General features: G+C 38.9%; 1 protein-coding gene across 1 annotated transcript in view; it reads right to left on the reverse strand.

Annotated features, from left to right (window-relative positions):
- The window catches only part of LRGUK (leucine rich repeats and guanylate kinase domain containing), a 118,927-nt gene that overhangs the window by 59,641 nt on the left and 35,946 nt on the right, over positions 1-23,340 (reverse strand). Inside the window, exons 7-11 of the mRNA XM_036863653.1 lie at positions 17,033-17,176; positions 12,075-12,155; positions 10,407-10,493; positions 8,958-9,064; positions 3,939-4,058 (exon numbers count right to left, since the gene is read on the reverse strand). Of these exons, the coding sequence (XP_036719548.1) occupies positions 3,939-4,058; positions 8,958-9,064; positions 10,407-10,493; positions 12,075-12,155; positions 17,033-17,176 (539 nt within the window). The remainder of the gene's footprint in view (positions 1-3,938; positions 4,059-8,957; positions 9,065-10,406; positions 10,494-12,074; positions 12,156-17,032; positions 17,177-23,340) is intronic.

Here is a 23,340-nt window from a genome sequence, read left to right on the forward strand (position 1 = left end):
TCTGCGGCATGTGGGATCTTCCCAGACCAGGGCTCGAACCCGTGTCCTCTGCATTGGCAGGCGGACTCTCAACCACTGCGCCACCAGGGAAGCCCCCAATGGCATTTTTTACGGAACTAGAACAAAAAATCTTAAAATTTGTATGGAGACACAAATGACCCCAAATAGCCAAAGCAGTCTTGAGGGAAAAAAACGGAGCTGGAGGAATCAGACTCCCTGACTTCAGACTATACTACAAAGCTACAGTAATCAAGACAATATGGTACTGGCACAAAAACAGAAATATAGATCAATGGAACAAGATAGAAAGCCCAGAGATAAACCCACGTACCTATGGTCAACTAATCTATGACAAAGGAGGCAAGGATATACAATGGAGAAAAGACAGCCTCTTCTATAAGTGGTGCTGGGAAAACTGGACAGCTACATGTAAAAGAATGAAATTAGAATGCTCCCTAACACCATACACAAAAATAAACTCAAAATGGATTCAAGACCTAAATGTAAGACCGGACACTATAAAACTCTTAGAGGAAAACATAGGAAGAACACTCTTTGACATAAATCACAGCAAGATCTTTTTTGATCCACCTCCTAGAGTAATGGAAATAAAAACAAAAATAAACAAATGGGACCTAATGAAACTTCAAAGCTTTTGCACAGCCAAGGAAACCATAAACAAGAGGAAAAGACAACCTTCAAAATGGGAGAAAATATTTGCAAATGAATCAATGGACAAAGGATTAATCTCCAAAATATATAAACAGCTCATGCAGCTCAATATTAAAGAAACAAACAACCCAATCCAAAAATGGGCAGAAGACCTAAATAGACCTTTCTCCAAAGAAGACATATAGATGGCCAAGAAGCACATGAAAAGCTGCTCAACATCACTAATTATTAGAGAAATACAAATCAAAACTACAACGAGGTATCACCTCACACTGGTTAGCATGGGCATCATCAGAAAATCTACAAACAACAAATGCTGGAGAGGGTGTGGAGAAAAGGGAACCCTCTTGCACTGTTGGTGGGAATGTAAATTGATACAGCCACTATGGAGAACAGTATGGAGGTTCCTTAATGAACTAAAAATAGAATTACCATATGACCCAGCAATCCCACTACTGGGCATATTTCCAGAGAAAACCATAATTCAAAAAGACACATGCACCCCAATGTTCATTGCAGCACTATTTACAATAGCCAGGACATGGAAGTAACCTAAATGCCCATCGACAGACGAATAGATAAAGAAGATGTGGTACATATATACAATGGAATATTACTCAGCCATAAAAAGGAATGAAATTGGGTCATTTGTAGAGACGTGGATGGATCTAGAGACTGTCATACAGAGTGAAGTAAGTCAGAAAGAGAAAAACAAATATCGTATATTAACACATATATGTGGAACGTAGGAAAATGGTACAGATGAACCGGTTTGCAGGACAGAAATTGAGACACAGATGTAGAGAACAAACGTATGGACACTAAGGGGGGAAAGCGGCAGGGGGGTGGGGTGGTGGTGGTGTGATGAACTGGGAGATTGGGATTGACATGTATACACTGATGTGTATAAAATGGATGAATAATAAGAACCTGCTGTATAAAAAATTAAATAAAATTAAATTCAAAAAATAAATAAATAAAATAAACAAGAGCAATGACTTGCCCCTGAGTATGTGCTTTGATTTTATCATTTGTTTTAATTAGAATGTTGCTGCATACAATAGTAGTACTATCTGACTTTCTCAATGCATGAAATTACTAGCTCCCTAATACCTTTTCTTATCCAGTGATATGCTCTCTGATCCTTGCTTTGGTGAATGATGTGCTATTGAACAAGCCCTGATCTCTGCCCCCATGAGGGTGCCCGTGCATGGTTAGGCAAGGTTTCTGAGCCTGTGAGGGAGGTGGATGCATGAGTGTGGGGTATTTATGGGTGTCTTTCCTCTTGCCACTAATCCCATCCAGAGGAGAAAAACAGCAGTGGCAACAGTAACAGTATAGGAGCAGGAAGCTAATTTTAGGATTTTGTTTCATCATCTTGTGCCTCCACACAAACTGCATATGATGCTAACTAAGGTCTGAGCCCCCTACCAGATTACAAGTTTCATTTATGCAAGGGCCTCACCGACCTTGTTCCCACTGTATCTTCAGGGCCTATCACATGGGAAGAACTCAATAAATATTTATTGAAAGAATGGATGAACAAACAAATGAATCCCTTCATCTCTCCATGTATCCATCAGTGGAGGTTGGGAAAAACCACCTACGCTTCTTACCACAGTAATTTCCCACTAAATTTTGCATATAATACCATTAATTCATTCATCCATCCATTCACTCAATCACTTAGTCTTTCATTTAGCAAATATTTCTCATGCATTTATTAGGTTCCTGGCCTTCTGCTGAACAATGAGAACTCAGTGGTGAGCAAAGCTGACATTGGTCCCCACCCTCATTGGGCTTACAGTCGAGCAGGGGAAACAGGCATTAAATACATCATCCCAAGCATGACGGATAGACATTCTAATAGGGGAAAAGCAGGATTTAATGAAAATGAACATTGAGGGGGCCTATCCAGGTGAGAATGTTGAGGCCGACTGGATCAGAATCTTGATGATGAGTTAATAAACACCTCCAAGAACACATCTGGCCCAGAGTGCCTCAGAGTGCATATCACAAACAAATATGAAGGATCGGCTATGAACCATTTGCAACAGAATTGGTGTCAGAGACGTGAAAGGACTTCTAACCGGGGAAAGCTTTGGTTTATGTAAGTCACTTTTGTTCGCTGAAAGGTTCCAGGTTTACACATTAGCACGATAGTCAGGATACACCTTTTTGCCCTAATTTGATCATCCATTCACTGTGCTCCACTTATCTTTTGAAACAGGTTCAGTACCGCTGTATAAGCATAATGACACTCTGTACTTTTCAATTCTGATATTAAGTTTTAATTTATTTTGGTTGCTTCAGGGTGTTTAGAATATATTAATGAGTAAATTATTCTATAGTATTTGTATTCTAGAGTTGTTCGAATGAGGGATGTAATTTTAGATCTCTAGATAACTGGACCTGTTGAAAATAGTATTTACATTGTTTGAACATGTGTAGCTTAAGGGAAGGAACCTGTATGCAACGGCATTAGAAAATAATTTGCATTTCTTTTTCTTGCTGTCCTATATATCTTTGCAGTCACATTCTCAGCTCACTGACAAACATCACTAATCTAACAGTAATGTCTTTGCCATACATAAAAAAATAAAAGAGGAAACCAGTTTAAAAGGTCACAGCAATAACTAAATCTGAGACCCACACACCTTTAAAAAGTCTGTAAATCCAGCTGAAGATTTTCTAGGATGGTTCTAGTCTTTTGGATATATTCTGCTATTTTAACTGAGTCATTAGGGAACCACAGAGCAAAATATCTGCTCCAGAAAACTGAAAGTGTATTGAATGCTAACCTGAGGGAAAGGACAAGGAAATCTTTTGCTGCCATTTCTCTTTCCTTCCTTCTGAAATATGCCTCAAAAGAGAAAGACCTGCGTGGAAATAAAGCAGCTGACGTGCTGGCAGCGTGAGCTCCAACAGAGATTAGGAGAGGCTGTCACCGGTGCGCAGACCCACCCACCATCCATCACAACATTGTGATTCGTGCTGTCACACCACATGGCAACAGGAGTAGCCCGTGTTCCAACACCATGATGCTTTATTACAACCACGTGTATTTCCAAACCTTGGAGCGTGATTTCGGCTGTCACTGAATTAAGTAAAACATTTGGAGGATTAAAGTAAAAAAAACAAATACAGTGAATATCACAGTGTATATAACTGGCAAAGAAGCTCATAAGCCTTCTATGTACATTTGAATAGCCAACATTAGCAATATCCGACATTTTACAGCCTTACCAGCCAATAAAGAAACTTACCCATATCTGAAGTAAGTGCTGAACTGTCTGCAGAGGCGGTGAGCGAGTTCTCGTTTACCACATGCTTGAGGACCAGCTAATACCAACATGGGATAAGGGGCATCCAGACTAGGAAGGGTGCTGCAACAGGGCAGAGCAGACATGCATATTAATGCATCCAGTGTGTAAAGTGTCCATGTCACAATCACAATGAATCCAGTAATCCAGCATTTGCTATATGTAGACACTCTATGGAAGGATGGTCCTACTTTCCAGAAGCAAGTCGATTGCAAAATAGCAAAAAAATTTACCTTAACAACATTTTTTAAAGGAAAAATATGGTAAGAGATATTAATTCTTGGTTGATAAAGTATTCTCCCCAAGAACTTCAAAATGAAAGAAATAAGACTGCCCTCTGAGAGGTAAACTTTAACATCTGCATCTATTGAATTAGAACACAGATGTGAAACTAACACAACATTGTAAAGCAATTATAGTCCAATAAAAAAAAAAAGAATACTCATGTGCAAAGAAAACAGTAATCACTGAAGTTTACCTGAGCAATTACTATACGCCAGGCGCTATTCTAGGCGTCTTACATGCATTACCTCATTTAATTATCACAGGAAGCTAATGAAGATGATTCTATCATTATCCCCACTTAACAGATGAAGAAACCAAAGTACAGAGAGGTGAATTAACTTGCTCAAAGTAACAACTAATAAGTAAGAGCTGATATATGAATCTCGGCATGGCTTCTGGTCTAAAAGACCACAGGACTAATTTATATAAAATCTCTTGCAACATGCAGAGCTGAAGTGTTTGGGTTCCACTCAAGACACAAATTCTAGAAATATGGAATAAAATATAATATTTTGAAAAAAATCATGGTTGAGGTATAGATTCTGTGAAGAATGGGGGCAGTGCAGCATAATTTTTCAATCTCTCTGAATACTCACAGGAACACAGAAAAACTTGAGAACAAAAGCCCGTGGAAAATGTGGATAACAAACCAGCTGAAAAGCCACAAACCCGCAAGACTTTTATGGCACAGGAAGCTGGGCAAGAGGAAGGAGGAGGGAGCAATGGGCAGCGTCTGCGAACAAGGGAACCCCAAAACAACGGGTATCCAGCAGAAAGCAGGCAGGCTGAAACCGCAATGTCCAAAAGCCTACACGTGAATGCTCATAAAAGCTGTATTTGTAGTAGCCCAAAACTGGAATCAGCCCAAGATGTCCTTCGATGGTTGGTTAAACTAATTGTGGTGCATTCATACCAAGGAATACTACTCAGCAATACAAAGGAATGAACCACTGATATATTCAACAGAGGCTAAGTTTAAAAAAAAAAAAAAAGTCAACCCCAAAGGTTATACATATACTCTGTGATTCCACTTATATAGCCTTCTTGAAATGACAGCATTACCGAGAAGGGGAACAGATTATTGGTTGCCAAACGTTAGGGAAGATGAGCAGGAGGGAGGTGGCTGTAGCTATAAAAGGGAAGCAAAGGGATCCACGTGACAAAACTCCTGTATCTTGACTGGAGTCATGCTCATATGAATCTACACATGTGATAAAATCGCATAGAACTAAATGTACACAGGAGTACATGCAAAACTGGTGAAACCTGATAAGGTTGGTGGCTTGTTATCAATGTCAGCTTCCTGGTTTTGATATTCTGCTTTAGCTAAGCAAGATATTACCACTGGAGGAAACTGGGTGAAAGATACCTAGAATTTCTCTGTATTATTTCTTATAACTGCATGTGAATCTAAAATTACCTCTAAATAATTTTTTTAAGTAATTAAAGGAAAAAATTTTGAGAGAAAGTGACAAATATTGAGGATAGGCAAAGGAGATCTTCCTGAAGAAGAAAACCAAAGCTAAGGAACAAATATTAAAGACTGTCATTCAAGAAAACCTTTCTGAAATTAAAAAAAATAAAATAACATTATACAACATACCTGAGAATATTAGCCTAGAACAACTGGGCTATAAATGTTGTAACAATAATACCAAGACATAGTCTAGTAAAATTACTGGACTTAAAAAAATTTGGGGGGATTATTCAGCTAGAAAAAAGAGAACACATGATTTATAAGGGGAAGAAAATTAAATTGTCACCAGTTTTTTGACAGCAATGTTTTGCACCAAAAGAAAATGGAGAAACCCTTCTAATATTGTCAAGGGAAAAAGTGTGAGCCATGGACTTTACATATAGCAAAAATGACTTTCAACTGTAAAGGGCAGAGAATATTATCAACATGCAAGATTTCAAGAGATACTGATTCCACAGCTCCTCCTAAGGAATCTGCTAGAGAACAAGCTTCATACAACCAAAATGACTCAAGAGGAGGCATCAGTTGTAAGCGCTGGCAGGCAGCAATAAATATGCCGTTACCCAGAGAACTAAGACTAAATGACAGCAAAGGAGAAAGTATAGTGTGTGATGGATATATGTTCTGACAATATAAATACAGTACACTATTTTTAAAATGGAGTGATTGATGCTTATGTAAAATATATACAGTAGGCAAATTCATAGAGACAGAAAGTACATTAGAAGTTACCGAGAACTGGGGGTAGCAGGAAATGGGGAGTTATTGCCTAATGTTTACAGAGCTTCTGTTCGGGGTGATGAAAAAGTTTTGGAAACAGATGGTGGTGATGGTTGCACAACATTGTGAATATAATTAATGCCACTGAACTGTACACTTTAAACTGGTTAAAATGGCAAATTTTATGTGTTATATATATATATATTTTTAACCACAATAAAAAACAATGAGGGAATGGTTAACGGGAGGAACATAGGCAAAATATGTTTTTAATGTTTTCAGTAATTATTACTACTGGTATTCTGATACTGTTGTGGTGTAATATGGGACTTTAAAAAAGAGCAGTTATGGGATATTCTAATTCCATCTTCCTCTGTGTCTTTGGTGAGGGAGAAAAGGAGATACAGATGTAACAGAGATGAGATTAAGTAAAAGCTCAACTGTAGTCTTGAAATTGAATTGTACCAATATGAATTCAGGAGGTGTTTTACCATCTATCTATAGATAGATCTATCTAGATACAGATTAGATAGATATAAAAGATTGAACAGATGTAATAGGTAGGTACAAATAGGCAAGATGGGTGGATGGATAGATAGAAAGAAAGAATAGATAGATGGATCTATGAATGGAGGGAAGGAAGGAAAGAAGGAGGGGAGGGAGGGAAGGGAGGGAAAGGAGGGAAGGGAGGGAAGGGAGGGGAGGGAGGGAGGGAGGGAAGGAAATATATTCCTAGCTCTGTCCACTAAAAGACATGGAAACAGTGATCAACCCAGTGCCATGATTGTCTCTAGCACCCACATTATGATTGGGAAATACCATTTCTCACTAAAATAAACCAGGGCTTCTTGGAGAAATGGCCGATTCCAGAGTTCGGACAGGGCTTGTACAAGATCAGCCCGGAGAACCTTGTCATAGGAGAGAGCAAGAAAGCTATCACTGACTACCAGGCCAGAGTCAAGGTTCTGCCATGTCCCAATCCCGCCAGAAGAGGGGACAGTGATTCCCCAATGTCACAGCCTAAAAGTCCCGAGACCAAGAGTCAGCGTTCCTCTCCTGGAGCCTGACTCCTGGGGCTGCCAGGGAGCTGCGTCCTGACCCAGAGTGGGAAGGGCATGGCACCGCTGCTCCTGCCTCCATGAGCTTTTCAGAGTGAGCCCTGCTCCACCCCAGAGCACCTGGGGCTGCTTGGCCATTTACTCTTCTCTGCCTGACAGCCAGAAATGATCCAGAAATGCGTGTTTATCAGACATTGCTGTAAATTTCTTTGATACATATTTTTATATAAATGTACCCTAAAGCATGAAACAACTAGCAATCTCATAAACTAGAAAAGAAATACAATGAGGACATAAATGCCCTTCTTTTAAATCAAATGTGCTTTTCCAGATGTATGCAAATAAATGATAAATCATTTCACCTAGAGAGCTACCATAAATATATAAAACTGTCAACGTTTACATTATTAAATTACATGTAAAAAAATCGATAGGGAGGGTGGGAGGGAGGGAGATGCAAGAGGGAAGAGATATGGGAACATATGTATATGTATAACTGATTCACTTTGTTATAAAGCAGAAACTAACACACCATTGTAAAGCAATTATACTCCAATAAAGATGTTTAAAAAAAAAAAATCATGTCCTGGATGCAAAATAAAACATTTTCTCTCTGTGGGAAACCAACTGTGTGAAGTACAGGAGCAGACCACATGAAGAAGAGAAGCCATTTATAACCAAGAGATTTTACAAGTAATTTTAAAATGCCTTTGGGCATTGATAGAATTTGTATATTATACTTATAGTGTAAATGGCCATCTGCTCCAACAGATTGTTTAAAAAGATATGGAGAAATCGTGGTAAATCTGTCTTCGAACTCAGAGGTGAGAGATTCTGTTCCTGTGTTCAACCAAGCTGGGTGACTTCTCCCTGCTAGGTTGCCTGGGGCTCAGGGCAATCACTGTAACGACTGTTTCGGGTTTCCCTTAGGCGAGGAGGGCCTCCTTCTAGGGACTCTCTAACGTATACCCTGCGGTCTTGGGTGCTCTTTGGCAGGGGTATCTAGCATTCAGGCACAGCTAAGGAGAAACTGACAATGGATAGAGGTCATCACAATTCTCTGTTAATGAGGCTAAGGTCTGTGCTTCTATCCTACAGCAGAAAAGTGGGCAAACTTTCTTTCTTTTTCATTTCACCATCCTATGTCACAGGCTAGCCGTCATTCAAGCGTCCAGATGAAAGAGGGAAGTTGAATCCACTCATCACCACACTTGGGAAAAGGCCAGCCAAGTGAGCCCCATATTCAAACATGTGATGATAATACACTATATCTGAGACTACACAGCCTGTCAAATAAAGACTTGATCCCCTCCCTCAGAGAGGTGAGAAAGGGATGGGTCACAAAATAGAGGGCTAGGGAAATGGTGAGGTTGTCCTGTGCTGGCCGCCCCGAGTTCTACCCAAAGGGTCCCTAAGGAATACCTGTCAGAGACCCTGTGTGGCTGCACCATGCTGCTGACAACGTGGGCCATGTGATCTTGGGCTGCGACCACTTCTGGGGGAGGGTCGTATTTATTCACTGCCGCGACCTTTTCCAGAATTAGAAATGCAAAGGGAAAAGACATAAATTCGTTTTAAAAGGAAGACAAGCCTTAGATTTTCTTTAATGAAATGTCCTAGACATGCGACCAGGAATCTGTGTTCTGTCTTCACGTCTACTCTAACTTTCCTAAAACCTAAAGAATAATAATTATTTTAAAGTATGGAGCTGGAGCCCCTGGGTCACCTATTTCTTTATACTCCCTGGTTTGAAAGGAAAAAAGCCAAAACAAAATCAAAACCTCTGAAGTCTAAGATGACCTTTAATATAGTAAACATTCCAACTTTTAATGTGAAAAGAAATAAAATTCACAGTTCTAGATTCCAGGGAGTTGTTACTGCAGAATTTTTCCTCATGCCATCATGCCAAGAACTATTCCTATGATCTCAAATTCTACTAAACCTCCCCCTCTTTTAGTGTAACTTTCTCTTTTCAAAGATATGGGCCTTTTCCTCACGATGGACAGTTCTCCGTCCCCCGGCTTTGTCATCCCTCTAAATACACTATTCTTGTCTGCCATACCTTTATCTAATGCGTGGTTTTAAATGTTATTCCCTTCGCACAACGTTAAAGGGAAAGAGAAATCTAATAAGTGCCTTTGAGTGAGAGAATGATAACAGACTAGCACCTGTAACTATTTTTTAACCAAGATTTCAGAGAGGCATTTATGAACTGGAATATCTGCCTCTCTGCATATTTATACCTCCTTTTTCATTCCCATCTCAAATTTGCATCCAGTGTAAGAAACCCCTCATTAGTGGAGATTTCAGCTGACACCAGTCACGACAGCATGACAAATTAGCTTCCACAGGTATGGAAGGGGCTGGCGGGTGCTAGCATTCAATGTCTGGTTACTCTCAACTTGTGTCCAGAAGAATCATTATCTTAAAGAGTAGAATAAAGGATTTAAAAATCAGAGTACTGATTTATTTGAGTCCTTTTCGATGATGTGGTAGAATGACATTATAATTCACTTCATTATTAAGTGAACTTTTAGAGTAACACAGATAGGATCACACACCCTCCAAATATGAGAGTTATCCAAACGAACAGTCGGCTATACTGCTGTCAGCCTACGTACATGGAGGCTGCTCTGTTTCCCACAGCCAGTCTCCTCACTGTACCAAGAGCAGGGCTTTCACTGCATTTGTGTTGATGCTCAGCTCTGCAGAGGGTTAAACAGACAGATCCTGGGACAAGGACACGCCCCCTAAATAATGAATGCACATACTGTTATGTAATCATTTATGGATTGCATTGGTCTTGCAGCAGGCAGCACGAGCTTTTGAGCCTATCAACTCATAAACACAGGAAATGAAACGATTACATACCTTTTCTTCCACTTTTATCTTCTTCTGATCTAATTCTGTTAATCGAGGTAGCACAAAAATTACGAAGGAACAATAGTCAGATTTCTCCTGTTTAAAATATCAAGAGGGTTATTCAATTACCTTCCTTTTCCACTAGCAGTCTACTTTCATGAGCTTAAGGCTTTCACCCACTAACGCTGTCATTCATACACACACACACACACACACACACACACACACACACACCCTGCATAGGTCTTTACATTTTCAGCTTACCAGTCCCCTTATATTAACAACTCAAATGTAGACTGTGCCTTGTAACTTATAAAGCTTTTCAAATGTGTGATCTTGTTAATCTCCCTGTGAGATAAGCAGGACAGTTCTGATTATCTTCATTTCTAAAGAGAAAAACAACTAAGGCTCGGAGAGGTGAAGTATTTCATCTAAGGTTCTATGGCCAGTGATCCAAACCCCATCTTCTAATTCCAAAGAGTTTCATTAATTTCTCATTATTTATTACTTTGTATTGTTTTATATTAATTTGTATCATTAATTATGAATTTGTTTTACAATAATAAAATGACATTCATTTATAGAACAACCTCCATATTACTCCCTATCATCTTCTGTGTTAGGATTACCTGCCTTTTAGAAATATAATTACAGTTATTTTTTATTAAGAAGCTACATCTCTTTGAAGGGAAAGATATTAAGTGGGTGATGCGTTTTGAGGATGAGAATATACATGAAATGAATATACAATGGCACCTTTTGTGTACTTCAAAGTGCAAATGTGGGGGTAGTTTATATATAAATGAGTTAACATGTGAAAGGGTTTGTGCTATTTATTTATGCAAACACCTAGATGCTCTTTATGGATCTGGAACTGGGAGGGATGGCCACTTTAAACCCTTTCTTTCCCAGGGATGCTTTTAAATTGCCTGCCACTGTTCTCATACCAAACATTGTTTTTATTTTTAGATCTTATTTTTCATTTTTTATTTTGATTTTTTGCCTGCCCGGACATGTTTCTCAAGACACACAAAAAGAAAGGTACTCAGAGATACATACAAATTCAAGAGTCTATGGAAAGGCGAGTGAAGGATATAGATAGAAAGGGGATTGAATGACATATGCACAGAGAGGGAGGGACAGAGTTGAGGAGAAAGGATCTATCACTGGGGGAAAAAAAAAGAGAATCCTGAAAAAGTCTGAAAGTTTGATATCCATAGGTGAAGAATCAGTAGGAAATATATGATTTTTTTCTATAATCATTTTACAATGCCAATTTTACAACAATCCCCAGGAGAATTTCTTTAAGCGTCTAATCTTAGACTTTCCCCTGTTATAAAATAGGAACCACATTCCGTCTACACCTCAGGCATCGTGCATTCTTTCACGTAAAAGGACATTGCTCTACAAGCTCAATAGCTCCTGCCTGATAATCTTTATTACCACCCGGATGAGTCACAAATGACCACACAGAGTAGGCAACCAGTATTCAATTTCAGGCTTTACATGCACCGATGGTGGTACATAGGTGCGACTTTGCTTACCCCTTCTAATAGAGAATGAAGATAAACACACCTTATTCACATTCCTGATGTTCTATCAAAAGCATTTCATAGAGAAGAATTTCAAGAAAGTCCTCATCCCTCTCCCCTGCCCCCAACATAAAGGATGTCTCACCCGAATTGGGTTTCTTAGAAGATTGAGAACTCGAAGGAGGCGTAGGTTTTCAATGTATTCTATTTCACCCAGCTCAGCAATCTGTTTAATCCAAAAACAAACAAACACACACACAATATTATCAACAGACTAAATGCACCAAGACAACAGAGAACATAATATAAGAGGAGCTACTTTGGATCCTTTAAACTCAACTTATTTTAAAAGTTGCTCTTGTGACTATCCAGCTTTTTAATGAGAACTCCGCAAAGCTACACAGAACAAGGGAATCATTGCATGTTCCTTCAGTAAATGCAAACTCACAGCCACATTTTCTTTTTCCTCTCTGGGTAGAAAACAGAGAGGTAGATGCTCCTCATCTCACCCACGTTTATCTTAAGGCAGAAATAAAATAGTACATAGAATCAGAGAGACTGCAAAAAATGCATGCAAGGGCTACGTGCTTCTCCCCATCACTATTCTGCCCAGCCTCCAGCTCCCCAATCTCCCCCCACAACACTGCTTCTGCTGGTTATCTGTGACTGGGGAAGCCTTCTTACTGCATGTACATGTGTAGCTCTATCATTTTTTCAATGAGATAATTGTTTTAAGAAAAGGTAAACATGGGAGATTGTATGACATATTTCTTGATGTGAATGTTACATGACTATTCACCTTAAAATTCTTTGCTAAACGGTACGTTTATGTGTTATACACTTTTTTTTGTACAGGTAATGTTTCACGACTTTAAAAAGTAAGAGGGAAAAAGGTTGCTTGATAGTTCCTTGATTTGAGCAGGGATAGAGCTTGGGTGGCAGCAGGCCTGAATTCTCCACTAAACTAAAGACAGTTTTCCTTAAATGTCCTGTAATTAGCATAATTATAATCTTATTTCAGATGTAGATGCTGAACTTTTGCAAAAAATTAATAATCACTTTTGCATTTCTATTTCTCCCCAAGTCATTTCTGCATGCATGGTAAGATCACTCCAACAGCAGAGTCACTAATAGTTCTGAGTTATCCAACCAAAAATGCAGTTGAAATGTAAGCTATTCCCAAAGCTAAATCAGGGGAGGAACACATGTGCCATGTTCTAAGGATGCCATTTTCAAAGACATAATATGAAAGGCCAATTCCGAGTTACAATATATAACCTGCACACATTAATCTGGTTATAGCAATGTTATGCTTTTTCCATAAGATGACTAGACTGTCCATTAACTGCCATTTGGATCATCTATAAGATAAAAGGATCAATTTTTAAATACTGTGTTATTTGGGAAGGTGGAAGAGTCACTTTGGTTCACACTGCTCAATCAATCAATAGATTGATTCCCCTCCAGCCTACAGCTCTTGTGTTTGGACCTAACACAAATGTTAGGAGGAGATGTTTCCTCGCAGCCAACACGTCTCACCAACGCATCCTGGCCACGTGCACTTGCAGACATCGCTGGTGGGAGTGGATGTGTTACACATGCACAAGCTATAAACCAGCTATCCCACTTCAAGAGGTTTACACTGAAAAGATCATCAGACAGACAAAAATTAGATACATGAGCATTCGGTCTAACGTTTTTGGTAAAAGTTTAAAATTTTCTCAATTCTGAAAAATTCCATCATTATGTGATTAAATGAGTCATGGCACAGTCCCATAATAGGAACACTAGGCAACCATTTTAGAAGATGGTAACATCGATGGTGCTTAACATGGAAAGATCTTGTAAATGCTGTGAACGCTATGAATAGAATAATCACAGACTATGTAAAAATATTATCACTAAGGTGTCAGTTGGGATGAGCCAGTCTTTTGAGAGTCAAATGAGAGGGATCCAGCTCCCCTCCCAGTCCTTTCAAAGGTAGGATGAAGTGGGTAAGGGCAGAGGGGAACACGTGTGGAGGCACCTGGCTACCAGGGCCCACCTCTGCTGAACTGGTGATGTGCACCAGGCAAGGGCCATCCTGCATGCGCCGCCCACCCCGTCCTGCAGACCTCACCCGGCAGCAGACCCACCCTCAAGTCTTCTCTCTTCAAATGCCAAGACCCAAGGCTGTTTGTGTCACAGGCGAACACAAAAGGTGTGCAGACACAACACCCCCAAACCACCTAAAGTGAAACACTGCCAGAAAGATTATATTCTGAAAGGAACTTCAGCCATCTGATGCCAAGAATGTCATACCAGCAGGGCTGATCCCCAGATTCCGGTCTACCCTTCTTCCCTGATCTCCTCTGCCCCTGTTGGCTACTCCCCACTAAGCAGAAGCCTTTCAACTTCCACTGTGTAGGGAGAAGTTGGCTCCTTTCTTTGACATTTCCTTTTAAGCCATGCTCTCCAAGCCTAACCATCCAGACCTAAAGAGGCCTGTTAAGTCTTTTTCGTAAAATACATGCTAGATAGATAGAGATGAAATAATGACACTAAGTAAGACTCAGAGAAGTAAAACAGCAGTCTCTAAGTAACTCCCAGACCAAAATTTTGCTTCTAGAAGAAAAGGCTGAGGTTATAACAGAGTTAACATTTTGGGGATAAGTTTTAAATGATAGAAATGACTTAAAATCTAACAAGGATTGTAGAGTGGAGAGTGACAAAGGCACCCAAATCACCGGCTCATGATGAATTTGCAAAAAAACTTAAAAGATGTTCAAATGATCATGTGAAGGTAAGGCAATGTTTCAACAGCTTATACCAAGTAAATAATACTGATAAAAGTGCTCCCAATAAGACAATATTCCTAACATCAAGTTAATCATATGAGAAGCAATAGCTATGTTATGTTTCTCTTAAATGATAAATTTTCCATCCTTGATACACAGTATTCTCAGTAGTGCTAGAGAAATCTCTGAGGAAATCTTTGGATGGCTCGGCTTCCAGAATATTTCACATACTGTTGGTTGTTCCCCAACCTGCCCAGCGGGGAGTGAGGGAATTGTGTCATTGTTACGGACCCAATCGTTGCCAAAGGATCCCTCCTTTGGGACGTGTGGCCATTTTTTTCTTTTTTAATGGAGTCTCTTCAACATTTGAAAATTATAAACTCTGTTCTTCCCTAATGATCCCCCTTTTTTTCTTCAACTATTTCAAATGTAATTTGAAAAGTCTCCTGGAATGGAAGAGAACACCATACTATTCATGAGGTCTTTCTAGACCTGTGCTACCCAGTATGGTAGTTACTAGCCCTATGTGGCTACTTACCAGTGGGAATATGGCTAGGATAAATTCAAAGGTACTGTAAGTGCAAAATACACAACAGATGTCCAAAACGTAGTGTGAAACAACAGAATATAAAATATCTCATCAATAATTTTTATAAAGATTACATGTTGAAATGACAATATTTTGGATATGTTGGGCTAAATAAGGCAAAAAATTAATTTCACCTGTTTCTTTTTACCTTTTTATTGTGGCTACTAGAAAATTTAAAATGACACATGTGGCTCACACTATATTTAAGCCAGAAAGCACTCTTCTAGATCATGACAACACCACACACTTTTCTGAAGGGAGGGCCGTTAGCATTTCATTTAATGTATTAGCCTGCAGGGTTAAGAACACTGACTCTGGAGGCAAATCGTTCTGTTTGAACCCTGGCTCTGCTATTCGCTGGATATGATATGACTTTGGACAAGTTACTTCACCTCTCTTTGCTCCAGTTTCTTCATCTGTAGAATAGCGATAATAATAGGGTTATAATGAGGATTAAATGAGATGATATATGCAAAGTGCTTAAAACAGTGCCTTGTGCATAAATACACAATGAAAATCTCTGCATTATTTTATGACTGTAATTGTCATTATTATTACCATTACTCTTTTTCCTAAATCCTGAGATGAACTGAGTTGAAATGTAATGAGTGCATTCTGCCGTTTGAACACCGCCTGTATGTATCTGCAAACCATTTTAATGGCCATTTCATGAAAAAGACACTAAAACCATATGAGACAGAGATTGTGCTGACTTCATAAGACAGGTGGGACAGTAAACAAAAGTCACCCACTAGAATTAACCTTAGAAGTTAACAAACAATTTAATATGCAAGTCAAGTGAAAATGAGGAGGAACAGTTTTTGCCTGTGATTAAAAATCCACTTCTTCCCAGACCTAAAGATTGCCTCCTTTTCTTGATTTTTAGAAATCTAATAGCTAATGGAAGCTCATTGGAGAAAGAGTCATCAGACCCAGCTGATAAGCACCAACACAGCCGAACAGAGAAATATCCCCACAGGAACGCATCTCACTCCAGCTAGGATCTATGTCTCTTCCAGGGTTAGCCAAAATTTTCATTTTCAAGAAGAAATAACCATTCGTCTTCCTTATGAAATCTTTCCCCAAAATATGAAAAAGTACTCGAGATGAATAAAATCACAATGTAGATCTGATTGCATAAGAGGTGAGTTATAGGTACCAACTTAATATACCATGATTAGGAGCACAAATGCTTTATTAAAAATAAAATGTATTTAAGAGTGAAAGCCAATTGATATAATTGGTGAAGTAACGTGTGCATTAAGCCAGATAGGGTAATCTGAGTAAGTCCAATCCCCAACTAATTCGGGTTGGGAACGTACCCAATTGTTACAAATAGGATATAAGAATTCACTTCCTGTGTCTCTTCTCATTAAATGGGGCACTGGCAACACCAGCCTGAGGCTATTCTCTTGTCTCTAGTTTCCCCCCTCTGACACATCAGACATTCCTAATGCCATCTTTCTACCCCAAATTTCACACGAATATATCTACTTCACAAAGTCATGTGCACCTGGTTGCAGTTTAAACCTTCAAAACAATGTAATTAGGAATCTTCACATTTTCAAAAATTAAGAATTATTACTTATTAAAAAAAAAAAAAAGCGGTCCTTCAACTGTTGCTCCAGGAGGTTTTCTACAATAACTTTTCTGAGCTGGCACTGAATGTGATAGCACTTGAGAAATAATTATAGACACTAAAACCAAGACATATAAAGTATAATAATATGACATTACCTTATTATCCTCGAGGTTGATCACTTCCAAGAAGTCATGACTCCCTAAGCCTTGGAGGCTACTGATCTGATTGTGGCCCAGATCCAGGATCTGCAGGACCCTTAGGTCATCCAAACCTGTGATCTTCTCAATCTGGTTATTGCTCTAAAATTGATAAAATACACTTAATGTCCTAAAGGGAAAAGTGTAATGACAAGTTTTCATCCTGGATACTGCCCCAAACCTCTTAAAATCAGTAAGACATTCCTGTCCCCCCTCCCATTCCCATCTTTCACCTCCCTAAACACATATATGTACACCCCAGAAAGAAAGCCCAGTCTTTCAGCTGGAAGACTCAGAACATAATATTTTCGCTAGAGGTAAAGCAGATGAATGTTTGAATCAATAGGAAAGACAAAAGCTAGGTAGTATAAGCTTTTGACATTGCTAACCTCAAGCTTAATGGCAGCATAGCTCCAAGCTTATCTTTAGAAATGTAAATTTAATGCAATTCTTTCATCACCATCACAGAAAACCACTTGAATACTGTAACTCCCACATACACTCTGTTTTCAGAAATATTCTGAATATAATCACCTCATATCATGAGGACTGTAGTAGTCTGGCACATGCCTCCACTTATTCATGCTCTTGTACAGTTTCCACCTCTTGAATCCAGGATAGACCTATGACCTGCCTTAACCAAAAGAATATGGCAGAAGTGTCCCGGTTCCAAATCTAAGACTTAGGAAGGCCTGGCAGCATCTCCTCTTGTGTCTTGGAGCCCTAAGCTGCCATGTAAGAACTCTAGCCACTCTGTTGGAGAGAATTTGTGGAGAGGTCACCTGGAGAGGAGCCCTGAGACTAAACAGAGAGGAGAAACCCAGCCATTGCAGCATCCTGGCTGAGCCCAGCCCCCAGCCAATCTGCTAGCTGGATGTGGCAAGACCAGCAGAACCACGAGCTGAGCCCAGCTCAGATTACAGAACTGCTAGCTAATAAAATGGTTAACTAATAGAATTTCTCCACGCCACTACACTTGCGGTGGCATGTTTTACAACAATAGATATATAAACAAAGTTCTTAAATAATTTACACGTAAGCATCTTCTTAGACAATACCATGAAACAGAGAAAGATATAAGACTTAAACACTGTTCTTTTTCCCAACCCCCCTGTACCCATAACAACAAATTATAGTGATAACAATAATTTGTATTTTCTTGTTCATTTCCCAACATTCTCAAAATTCCTTGGGTTCTTTAGCCTTTGAGGTATAAAACTAAGCCACAGTAAAGTTAAACTTTGAGTTGAGAAACACAGTAAAGTGTAATTTTGAGGTTTCAATTAATGCCACATTATACCCATCCTTAAACTTTTTTTTTTGGCCACACCGCGCACACAAGATCCCAGGTCCCTGACCAGGGATCGAACCTGTTTCCCTGCAGTGGAACTGTGCGGTCCTAACCACTGGACCACCACGGAATTCCCCCCATCCTGAAACTTTTAAAACTTTTACTAAGCACTTTAGAACTAAAAAATTAAATTATAGTATTCTCTACCATCTATAATATTTTTCCTGGTACATGTTTCCCCAAGTATTTAATAGTAAGAGTTCATTTTCACTCAACTTTTCATAAGATTTCACTTCAATAATGAGCAAGGTTTATGTTCATTAGTATAATTCTATGGCTGTTTAAAATATATTAATAGAATGTTGATCATCTATAAAGCTGGATGATAGTACATGGGGGGGTCATTAAACTATTCCTTTTATTTTTATATATGTCTGAAAAATTCCATAATAAGAAGGAAAAATACTCATAACTCCATTTGCCTAAGTCAAATTTCCTACCGTTCAAAAAAGTTCTAGAAAGTGTAATAGAAAGGGGAAAGAAAAAAACTACAGTAAACTGAACATAATATCCTTATTAATTTAACTTATTGAAATAAGACCTCAATATCCTATTTAAAATATGCCCACATATCAAATTTATGTATAATACACCTCTTCCCCAAAGACCTTTGAAGCGCTGTAGATGTGGAAGATGAACTGTAATTCTTCTTTAGAGTGTCTCTGATGGCTTTCAAAGTGGTAGATGCACAAGAGCAGATTGAGGCATAGAAAAGTTTAATTAGATAACTTATGGTCATAAAAGAGAGCAGAACTGAGAAATATTCCAAATCAGAATTTCTGAGTCAAAGTTATCTAGTAAAACCCTTTATCCAATGATGAAAAACTGATACATCTCTTCTCAAAGTGCACGTCTAGTGCCTGAATGAACAGTTCTTCTTGCTTGTTTTATCATGATTAGCAGGGAAAAGGGGGTATTTAGAGAGAAACTAAAATGAAACGAGAAATATTCTCAATCTCCCAACTTGGGAGGGAAAAAAAAACAAATGGCTTTTACTAAGACAAAATGATTTTTGAAGTTTGGAATGTATTGTCCTTACTTGCTAAAGGAGGTGGTTGACAGAGCAGACCATAAGTGAACCACATTTCCCCCTAATATTTATGGTAAAAGTTGATGGAAGAGGTACTCCCCTGTTGACGCAGTGGTTAAGAATCCACCTGCCAATGCAGGGGACATGTGTTCGAGCCCTGGACCGGGAAGATCCCACATGCCATGGAGCAACTAAGCCTGTGTGCCACAACTACTGAGCCTGTACTCTAGAGCCCGCAAGCCACAACTACTGAGCCTGCGTGCCACAACTACTGAAGCCTGCGCACCTAGAGCCCTCTTGTTGCTCTACAACGAGAAGCCACCACAATGAGAAGCCCGTGCACTGCAACCAGAGAAAGCCTGCACGCAGCAACAAAGACCCAACACAGCCAAAAATAAATAAATAAATTTATTAAAAAAAAAAAAAAGTTGATGGAAGAGAATTAACAACTGGTTTGTATAGTGAATTGTTCTTTTTTCTCTAAACTGTAAACTGAATTACTTTCAGTAGTAAACCAATTGGATTACTGATACCACAAATCTTTTAAAAAGTATTAAAAACTGTTGAAACAAATGAGTATCATTTTATTTTATGAATTTTACTAATGTATGGAAAAGAAAACCTTCCTATTCTCAAAAAGTTTAAGGAAAATGAATGATGGCATATTCTGTATTTTCTAGTTCATCTTGGGTGATGAGGATGGGGGTTGGGAACAATCCACCTAATCTACTTGTAGGAAAAATAAGTCTTTTATGCTTCTTCTAAAAGCTACTTGAGATGAGGGGCTTCCCTGGTGGCACAGTGGTTGAGAGTCTGCCTGCCGATGCGGGGGACACGGCTTCGAGCCCTGGTCTGGGAGGATCCCACATGCCGCGGAGCAACTAGGCCCGTGAGCCACAACTACTGAGCCTGCGCGTCTGGAGCCTGTGCTCAGCAACAAGAGAGGCCGCGATAGTGAGAGGCCCGCGCACCGCGATGAAGAGTGGCCCCCGCTTGCCACAACTAGAGAAAGCCCTCGCACAGAAACGAAGACCCAACACACCCAAAAATAAATAAATAAAACCTACTTGAGATGAAATTATCAACACAGATTATTTATTTAGTTATTGAAACAAAGTCTTAGGATGAAAGTGCTATGTGATGTCATTCTTAATAATCAGTTCAATTCTCATTCCCTTAAGCACACCCCCAATCTCTTTCCACATATCATGCTCCGCTTAAAGTTAATGGGAATGCCAATGCAAAAAGATATGTAAATAAAGGGATAAGGTTCTAACAAGCTGCAAATTGAATAGAATATACTGCCAATAATCTTTCAAATTATCATAATTTTAAAGTGTGACTTTCTTTTATAATTTTTAAATTTGCGATTCAGCCTACCAAATTCATTTTCATTTATGCTTTGCTTACATGCCTAAGTGGACAGAAAACAGAAAAACTCAGGGAAATTATTAAACCTTTCCATGCTTCATTTCCAACCTCAGTACTGGGAACCAGTACTTTACCCTCACCTAACTCACTGTAAGAAGTGAAGGCTCTTGAAAAAGCACTTCAGGCTTAACACATAGCCAACCTTCAGCTGTCTGTGGTTAAATAAGACAGGAATTGTATATTGTGTATGCCAAAAATCTGCAGATAACCCAAGATGTCATTTCAAACAACATGTTCAACACTCTCCTGTGGGATAGTTCACGTAAGAAATTAATAAGCTACTAGCCTCGTGGCTTAAAATCCCCCTGTCCACCTCATGACAGATAAAGAACCCCAAAGCCATCCAAAGGTAAGAAGTGAGAAGGAGAAGGAAAGGAAGAAGAAAGAATCCTAGATAATCTACAAACTATATAATCACCCCCAAATTAATGAGCTAAACTGTTATTTCAAAAATACTGTATATATCTTTGGAACAACTATGATCCTGCTGATTTTAAAATAAATTGTATTTTCATTCAGTCATAGTCACATTGTCATACAGCTTAAGAAGCATGCTCTCTATGGGAAAAAAATTAAAAATTTTAACTTCTTGATGGGAATTGTTCATTTATTCTCAGCACTAATTCTGGTATTCTAGAATGGGAAACTGGCATATAGTGATAGAAAAGGACTGCCAAATTCAGGACCCAGTGGTTCATTTGAGAGCAATGAAGTTTTAACTGCAATAAATATTATGCTTAAATATGTTTAAATGTTATTTCATCAATAAGACATTATAAATATATTCTTTTTTTAACATCTTTAGTGGAGTATAATTGCTTTACAATGGTGTGTTAGTTTCTGCTTTATAACAAAGTGAATCAGTTATACATATATATATGTTCCCAAATCTCTTCCCTCTTGCATCTCCCTCCTTCCCACCCTCCCTATCCCACCCCTCTAGGTGGTCACAAAGCACCGAGCTGATCTCCCTGTGCTAAGTGGCTGTTTCCCACTAGCTATCTATTTTACATTTGGTAGTATATATAAGTCCATGCCACTCCCTCACTTTGTCCCAGCTTATCCTTCCCACTCCCCAGGTCCTCAAGTCCATTCTCTACGTCTGTGTCTTTATTGCTGTCCTGCCCCTAGGTTCTTCAGAACAATTTTTTTTTCTTTTTTTAGATTCCATATATATATGTTAGCATACGGTATTTGTTTTTCTCTTTCTGACTTACTTCACTCTGTATGACAGACTCTAGGTCCATCCACCACATTACAAATAACTCAATTTCGTTTCTTTTTATGGCTGAGTAATATTGCATTGTATATATGTACCACACCTTCTTTATCCATTCATCTGTTGATGGACACCTAGGTTGCTTCCATGTCCTGGCTATTGTAAATAGAGCTGCAACGAACATTGTGGTACATGACTCTTTTTGAATTATGGTTTTCTCAGGGCATATGCCCAGTAGTGGGATTTCTGGGTCATATGGTAGTTCTATTTTTAGTTTTTTAAGGGACCTCCATACTGTTCTCCATAGTGGTTGTATCAATTTACATTCCCACCAACAGTGCAAGAGGGTTCCCTTTTCTCTACACCCTCTCCAGCACTTATTGTTTGTAGATATTTTGATGATGGCCATTCTGACTGGTGTCAGGTGATACCTCACTGTAGTTTTGATTTGCATTTCTCTAATGATTAGTGATGTTGAGCATCCTTTTATGTGTGTGTTGGCAATATGTATATCTTCTTTGGATAAAAGTCTATTTAGGTCTTCTGCCCAATTTTGGATTGGGTTGTTTGTTGTTTTGATATTGAGCTGCATGAGCTGCTTGTATATTTTGGAGATTAATCCTTTGCCAGTTGCTTCACTTGCAAATATTTTCCCCCATTCTGAGGGCTGTCTTTTCGTCTTGTTTATGTTTTCCTTTGCTGTGCAAAAGCTTTTAAGTTTCATTAGGTCCCATTTGTTTATTTTTGTTTTTATTCCCATTTCTCTAGGAAGTGGGTCAAAAAGGATCTTGCTGTGATTTATGTCATACAGTGTTCTGCCTATATTTTCCTCTAAGAGTTTTATAGTGTCTGGCCTTATATTAAGGTCTTTAACCCATTTTGAGTTTATTTTTGTGTATGGTGTTAGGGAGTGTTCTAATTTCATTCTTTCACATGTAGCTGTCCAGTTTTCCCAGAACCACTTACTGAAGAGGCTGTCTTTTCCCCATTGTATATTCTTGCCACCTTTATCAAAGATAAGGTGATCATATGTGCGTGGGTTTATCTCTGGGCTTTCTCTCCTGTTCCAATGATCTATATTTCTGTTTTTGTGCCAGTACCATACTGTCTTGACTACTGTAGCTTTGTAGTATAGTCTGAAGTCAGGGAGCCTGATTCCTCCAGCTCCGTTTTTCTTTCTCAGGATTGCTTTGGCTATTCGGGGTCTTTTGTGTTTCCATACAAATTGTGAAATT

Source organism: Balaenoptera musculus, chromosome 9 (assembly GCF_009873245.2).
Source record: "Balaenoptera musculus isolate JJ_BM4_2016_0621 chromosome 9, mBalMus1.pri.v3, whole genome shotgun sequence".
In the NCBI taxonomy this organism is placed as follows: domain Eukaryota; kingdom Metazoa; phylum Chordata; class Mammalia; order Artiodactyla; family Balaenopteridae; genus Balaenoptera; species Balaenoptera musculus.